The 7,904-nt window shown below is 40.1% G+C and overlaps 1 protein-coding gene across 2 annotated transcripts; it reads right to left on the minus strand.

Moving 5' to 3' along the window:
- Positions 1-1,863: 1,863 nt before the first annotated feature.
- Positions 1,864-5,249, minus strand: LOC135473771 (major facilitator superfamily domain-containing protein 3-like). 2 transcript variants are annotated; one of them, XM_064753663.1, is made up of 4 exons: positions 4,512-5,249; positions 4,117-4,213; positions 2,849-2,979; positions 1,864-2,320 (listed from the first exon to the last, which is right to left on the minus strand). In XM_064753663.1, exons 1-4 carry the CDS (start codon positions 5,245-5,247, stop codon positions 2,013-2,015), a joined length of 1,272 nt encoding a protein of 423 aa, XP_064609733.1. In that variant the 5' UTR covers positions 5,248-5,249; the 3' UTR covers positions 1,864-2,012. The 2 variants fall into 2 exon arrangements, with proteins under 2 accessions (XP_064609733.1, XP_064609732.1); XM_064753662.1 differs by having other exon boundaries at positions 4,117-4,264.
- Between the last annotated feature and the right edge of the window lie 2,655 nt (positions 5,250-7,904).

Below are 7,904 nucleotides of genomic sequence, written 5' to 3' on the forward strand. Positions count from 1 at the left end.
GAGGCTAGCTGCGCAGAGCTGAGGCTAGCTGGACACAGCTGAAACTAGCTGGACAGAGCTGAGGCTAGCTAGGCAGAGCTGAGGCTAGCTGGGCAGAGCTGAGGCTAGCTGGGCAGAGCTGAGGCTAGCTGGACAGAGGTGAGACTAGCTGGGCAGAGCTGAGGCCAGCTGGACAGAGTTGAGGCTAGCTAGGCAGAGCTGAGGCTAGCTGGACAGCTGAGGCTAGCTGGTCAGAGCTGAGGCTAGCTGGGCAGAGCTGAGGATAGCTGGACACAGCTGAGGATAGCTGGGCAGAGCTGAGGATAGCTGGACACAGCTGAGACTAGCTGGTCAGAGCTGAGGCTAGTTGGGCAGAGCTAAGGCTAGTTCGACAGAGCTGAGGATAGCTGGACAGAGGTGAGGCTAACTGGACACAGCTGAAGATAGCTGGGAAGAGCTGAGGATAGCTGGTCAGAGCTGAGGCTAGCTGGACACAGCTGAGGCTATTTGGGCAGAGCTGAGGATAGCTGAACAGAGCTGAGGATAGCTAGACAGAGCTGAGGCTAGCTGGACACAGCTGAGGCTAGCTGGGCAGAGCTGAGGATAGCTGGACACAGCTGAGGCTAGCTGGGCAGAGCTGAGGATAGCTGGACACAGCTGAGGATAGCTGGGCAGAGCTGAGGCTAGCTGGACATAGCTGAGAATAGTTTGGCAGAACTGAGGCTAGCTGGTCAGAGCTGAGGATAGCTGGACAGAGCAGAGGATAGCTGGACAGAGCTGAAACTAGCTGGGCAGAGCTGATGCTAGCTGGACAGAGCTGATGCTAGCTGGGCAGAGCTGAGGCTAGCTGGACAGAGCTGAGGCTAGCTGGACAGAGCTGAGGCTAGCTGGGCAGTGCTGAGGGTACCGGAACAGAGATGAGGATTATTTCTCATCTGCAGAATGGGAAACTGAACCCAACTGATCATCTGTGATATTATGCTCATTGCTGTTTTGAGAGTCTAATTCTCTAGGTGGATGGTATAAAATAAATATGTGATTGTCCAACTATTTAAATCAGCTGATGGTAAAAGTGTGAAAGTAGTTGTAAATGAATAATATTGCTGCGTACATATATATATATATATATGAAACCCATCCTCATGCAAATGAGCTCAGAATTTATCATTAAAAAGAAGCCATAATTATATTTGTTCTGAAAGTCAGTCTCAACCAGTTGTGTAAAATTGTATTTACAAAGTTTATTTTTTATGCAAAATTCTTATGAAAAGAGCAGATGTACATCACGTGAATGTACACCTCTTTATATTCATGTTTAAGATTACTTTGCCTTGGCGGTTTGATAATATATATATATATATATGTTATTTTCTTAATAGTTCCTAATGGCTGTTAGTCACAAAATAATGGTATTATTGTTACTTTATATTCTTTTACATATAGATATTTATTGTAAAGATTGTGAATCAAATATGGTCATATTTATAGCCCATGGATTTATTTTAATATTATGTTTCTTTGTGGATTGGCACATTCTACATGTAGGTACGTTATGTTTCAGTCACCACCTGTGAAATGCTGCGAAATGTACAATACCAAATAGAGATCTACCTATCCTTGCATATGTAATGTAACAAGCCCGCTTGTGACAAATTTCCAGACAAAAACAACTAACTAGTTAGTCTGAAATCAGCCAGGAAATAATCACTCTCCTGTTTACTGAAATGACCCTGTTCAGTCATTACTGTGGTTATGTCAAAGAACCAGTATTGCCCCAGGAACAAGCCCCAGGCATCAGTGTAAAATGATTGGGTGAGGTAACCCTTGGCAGCGTACATGACAACACTGGGACTGGCCTGCTACAACCATTGTTGTCACATGACAGAAATAACTATAAAACCGATACAAAACACCATACATTTACAAAACACCATTCACACTGTATTATGAAAATGAACGAACTTTCTTTACATGTACATGGTATATACAATCAGTTCAAATAAATATTCAACTGACATGTAACTTCGACCTCATCAATGATTTTTGTAAAGGGCTGGGTGTCTGACAACTGATGGACAAAACTGGTACAGGATTAAAACTAGAAGAGACAAAACTGTAAACACTGAGAACATGAACCCATAACCCAACAAATCTGTTGCAGGACCGGTGACGACAGAGAAACTCAGTTTTCCCATGACTTCCAATGTGGCAAGTGTTGTGTAGTGACTGGCTTGTACGTGTGACGGGGCGCGTTGTGAACACTGCATCATCATGGTGAAGGTTGCCGTGGTGACGACTCCGCTGATCAGTAAGAGGAAACTCATGCTGCCGATAGCCAGTACTGTAATACAAAAGGCAGTCTTGAAAGAATCTATTTAAATACAAAATTGCTGTGTTAAACTCCACAGAAAAGGGCATCCATAATCATTTTTTGACAATTTGCCAGCAATATCCTCCTGTATGATACAAAAGAATGGATAAATGAATGATTATTAATTAAAGTTATTATGGCATTATAGGTATTTCAGCCATATCATGGTGAGGAAATGTCAGAACCAGGAAATACATTGGAATTGATGAGATAACATTCAATACAAACAGGAAACCGATGTTTAAGCCAAGTAAAATAAACAAAAATCAGTTAAGATCTGCAAATGTCAATTTAATAACTTCAAAAATACATATAGGCCTACCTTTTAAATGTGACATCTTTCACTGATGTACTAATAACAGAACTTCACTAGCTCATGTGGCTTACGCATTGCTCTCACTGCAGCTGATTGGCCCTGTGCCAATGATGTTGCTTGGATGAAGTTAAATAGTTACTAAAGTTTGAAAAGAGAATCACAATTTGCAAACAGCAACCTACCAAAGAGTGATGCAGTGCTTATCCTGGAAGCTGACAGTGCTTGTGGCCACAGTAGAATTATCACAGTCTGCAGAGCTATGAGGACAACCCTCACAGAACAGAAGAAAAGGGTCACCTGAACTGGTGAAAACCTGAAGAACAGCAACAACACACAGGCTTAACGTATGCAACATAATACACAAAGAAAAATTAAATTCTCTAAAGCAAGAGACATTCACTGTATGTTAAAAGATTGTTCTCAAAATGGTTGAATTCTTTTTACAATATACTATAATCCATGAAGTTTAGATTGCACACTTCATCACAACAATATACATGTAACATACACTTAAAACAGTAGCAATGTTTCTTAGTGATGCTTATCTAGATTACACTATAGTGTATCAGTATGAAAACACACTCAAGTAAGCAAGCATGTCTGACACATACCTGATTCACCCAGAATATCATGAACTGATGTATACTGTGTACATTTCAGTCAGTTTCACTTACACAACAGCACTCAATATCATCAGTGGAGAAAGTGCTCAGAATTAATCTCTGGCACTGGCAAGTAATTAACGCATTTTCCCACATGTAATGAATACAGTGAAATCAATGCATTTGTCATAATGATGGAGGGTAAGTGATATCAACAAAACAAATTAAAACTATTTTACCCAATGATTCACCCATTTCAGTATGTGTAACTTTTGGACATTACAATTCTGAAATTCATCCTCACCACTCTAAAAAAAACATGGCGTGGATTTCAAGCTCCCATCGTCAAGCAGACAAGGCTGTCAAAACTCACTTCTGCTCATTTCTAGGACATCTTGAAGCTGAATTTCCCTTACTGTCATCTTAAGTTACTACCCTCACGAATGTCACTAACTCTGCCTGGTAGTCACAATAACTGCCAGAACTCTGATAGCACTGAGTGCCTCCCGGGTATAGCCATTCTTATATTTAAATTCTCCAAAAGATTACAACTTCAATCTGCATAATCCAACCCAGGAAGGCATAAAAAAGAACTTTATTATTAGTACAGGTAAGTGTGGGTGCCACCAGCGTGGGGCTCACTGACATTAATTCCATGGAGTTGGCATCTGCAAAAAGTTCTTTTGGGAAGCAGACATGGACTCAGTGTTACAGTGAATGTCAGAATTTTAAAATAGGACATCTAGATGGACTGTGTGCACCTACCCCGTAAGGCCTATTATTATTCACATGTGAAGCCATCTTGAGTACGGAAATGTGTCGTACATAAATATTATTGTATATATTACCTGCTACCTGAGATAAGCCATCCTCCGAGGAGAGATCCCATGACTGAGAACCCCTGACCAGCCACACCTGTCCAGAATCCCACTTCAGTGGATGATACTGCATGGTCAACCAGAAACAGAGGGAGCATGTTCAGGGCAGATACTTCACCTGTATAACACAATGACCAGTCATGCAATCGTGATTAAGAACCTCCCTTAGCAAACACAGTGGTCACAATAAGATGCTGAAGTCACCAGAATGAGTTTGAGATAAAATGATCACGGTACTGCAAATTATCCATTCCAACTATACTAACCGCTAATGCAGCATTAACATTCTTTTATGTTAACAAGTGCATCATGTATGAAATGCACAACACATCTGTAGGAGGTGAATACTACTTTCTTTTACTTACCTAATTTGTACAACAGGACATAAACAGTGATCCATGTAGTTCCCTCTGTGCTTTTAATATCAGAGATGTGCTTAACTACCTTTGAAACAAAATTTGGGTCATTACTGTGTTTCTCAGAAATATTCTCTGTTGCTTTAACATTGTCATCAGGACCAATTTTATGCTCTTCTCTGGGGTAAATTAACTCAGATTTCACCTGAAAATGCACTAAGAGGACAGCTACTGCATATGTGATACTTAGGCACCAGAAAAGCATAGACCACGTGATGTAGTTACTAAGCCACAGAAAAACTCCTCCTCCCATGATGGCGCCAAGTTTATACCCTACAACCTGTGAAATGTTTCCCATAGCAAGCTCCGTGCTGGACAATATCTTGATAGCCAGTCCATCTACTGCTATATCTTGCGTGGATGTCACTAGGTTTAACACCAACATTAATATGCCTAGTTTAACAAGATCGTTGGGTTCCAGACATGCGCCCAGGGCACACGTAATGACAAGCCCCACGAGACTCCACATCAGCCAAGACTTCTTTGTGCCTACCCGATCCACGAGTGGCGCCCACATTGCTTTACACATCCAGGGGACTAGTAACAGTTTGAAGAGACCCACATTGGTCAGTGACATGCCCCGCGTCCGTAGGTAGATCGGTAGAAACCGTGCCTGCAATCCGTACGGTAGGCCCTGTATGAAATACAGGAAAGCTAAAAGAAGGATGTTCCTGTATGTCTCCATAAGGAAAAATTTCCCTCCTGATTTGAAATTTGACGATCCGTTCAGCTATTTGTATACAAGTGCACGAAGATGCGTCGTTGGCCGACGGCTGTACTGAACTGAACACAAACTAGCCACTCAAACATTTCATGACGCTGGAATCTTCACAAAATAAACAGGTTAGTTTACCCGTGAATATAAGTGCATAAGTGCCCAGTTGACAAAGATTACGACTGAACCCATGAGAAAGCCTATCAAAGGTCTTTCCTCCGCTAAAACAAGAAATCGAAAGGGACAACAGTAGTCTCCGCTGTGGACCACTATTTACCTTCGGCACTGAAGAGCTATCTTTTTCCCACAAGAGTTATCTCCCCAAAGTCTACCCAGCCCTTAAAAATACAAATTTCTTTAGACTTAACGAACGTTGACCTGTTTATTATCCGTTTTTACAGGTTAAGTACATGTAATTTTAACTAAAATACTGTTCAATAAATGCATGATTTGTTTCTGAGCACCACAGCATCATGTACTCTTGTATATGAATACAGTATGAACTTAAAAAGTTCCCATAATATAATGAATAAAGCACTTTTATACCATCACTAATAGGCGATATGAAATCTTCTCAATGATTGAGTTAAATGCATATGTCAGAATGACTGAAGGATTTGTGATGTGATCAAAAGTTGAATATATGAACATATGCACGACAAGGAAGCTTTCGTGGAGAACCAAACATGTGCAAACTGGAAAAGATATGAATAAAACCTAGGTTATGTAAAGCACTTGTGGCAGTAAGGTGACAGTAGCTACAGGTATCAGTCTAGTTTCAATTCTGGCTACCTTGTGAAACAAGAAACACCTGGTCCTGCTTTGAACAAAACTGAAGAACATGTATAGCAATATGTCAGGGTGGCTTTGATGAGAAACTGATCATGGACAAACTTCATGATGATTATGGATATCCTTAAAAACATACACAACAAATACACAGTAAGCAATTTACATAATGTAACAATGTAAGCGTACACTTGGTAAGATCAGTCAGTAGTTTTACTTCACCATAACTATTTCATATTTACCGGTACTATCGTACCCCATACAGTATTTAACAAAAATAAACATAACAATTATAAAGTACCTAAATCAAAATGTAACAACCTGTATGAAAATAAAATGTACATTTCCAACGACTGATTCTTTCTATGGTCAAATTTCATAGGAATGTAAAAAGATATGTTTTACATCTTTTTGACAGTTAAACATAATTTAACAAAGTTAAGACTTGACAGGGTAAGGGCAGAGTTTTGGCACATGAGCAAAATCCCATAAAATTCAGACAAGAAAACATAAACCATACCTCTTCATGCGAGATTCACTACATACAAATCACAAATGTACACATACACTTATAAACATGTACACATACACTTATAAACATGTACATATACACATATAACATGTACACATACACTTATAAACATGTACATATACACATATAACATGTACATATACACTTATAAACACTCCATTCTCCAGCATTTAGACAGGATTAAAACCAGTTCTTAATGTTTTACTTGCATAATGAAGTCATGTTTTAACATATTTGCATACACTGTCCCAGTTTGCTGGGAGTGTTATCTAAATGTCTAATTTAATAGACAACTGGGCTCTGAAAATAAGGTTTATATATCAACATCAGGTAAACATAGAAAGTTGCTGAAAAATTACAGTAATTCTCCTCTTGTACAGTATTTTACAATACAGCTTTGTAAAACCTGAAGTTTTCAAAGTCTTCTGTTTTATGAATATACATGAATCTGACGTTCACTGAACTATATCAGGATTCAGACGTAAACATATAAGGACACTTCGGCTCACTGCCTGCTGTTATAAGGAAAATTTCCATCAAGTAAGAGTCTTCAAAATCAACAGAGTTTGACTGTCATGACTGCTCAGTCACTCTTTTTCTATACTACTTCCAGAAATTTTGGGGAATTCCAGAAAATTGTGTATTTAAATGGATAGCTGTGCAGTTTTTAAGTGCAGCCCCATGCCATACTGTTTGGTACCAGTCAGATATAGGGTTTTACACCACAAACATACATTAGTGAGTCTAATGTTACATGGTTTATCTGTTATCAGGGCCAGGTGACTCAGGTGTACTTACGAGGCCTTACTGGTGAGTCTAATGTTACATGGTTTATCTGTTGTCATGGCCAGGTGACTCAGGTTTAATTACGAGGCCTTACTGGTGAGTCCAATGTTACCTGGTTATCTGTGGTTAGGGCCAGGTGACTCAGGTGTAATGAAGCCTTACTGGTGAGTCCAATGTTACCCAGTTTATCTGTTGTCAGGGCCAGGTGACTCAGGGGTAATTATGAGGCCTTACTGGTGAGTCCAATGTTACCTGGTTTATCTGTTGTCAGGGCCAGGTGACTCTGGTGTACTTACAAGGCCTTACTGGTAAGTCCAATGTTACCTGGTTTATCTGTTGTCAGGGCCAGGTGACTCAGGTTTAATTACGAGGCCTTACTGGTGAGTCCAATGTTACCTGTTTATCTGTGGTCAGGGCCAGGTGACTCAGGTGTAATGAGGCCTTACTGGTGAGTCCAATGTTACCTGGTTTATCCATGGTCAGGGCCAGATGGCTCAGGTGTAATGAGGCCTTACCTGGT

Source organism: Liolophura sinensis, chromosome 8 (genome assembly GCF_032854445.1).
Source record: "Liolophura sinensis isolate JHLJ2023 chromosome 8, CUHK_Ljap_v2, whole genome shotgun sequence".
In the NCBI taxonomy this organism is placed as follows: Eukaryota; Metazoa; Mollusca; class Polyplacophora; order Chitonida; family Chitonidae; genus Liolophura; species Liolophura sinensis.

What these genes read in the sequence shown, in the direction of transcription:
- LOC135473771 (XM_064753662.1), bottom strand. Translation starts at nt 5,247, where the DNA reads ATGGAGACATACAGGAACATCCTTCTTTTAGCTTTCCTGTATTTCATA. An exon ending in TGTCCTGTTGTACAAATTAG is followed by an intron (nt 4,265 to 4,511) that starts GTAAGTAAAAGA and finishes TGTGTTATACAG; the next exon opens with GTGAAGTATCTGCCCTGAAC. An exon ending in TGGCTTATCTCAGGTAGCAG is followed by an intron (nt 2,980 to 4,116) that starts GTAATATATACA and finishes GCTGTTCTTCAG; the next exon opens with GTTTTCACCAGTTCAGGTGA.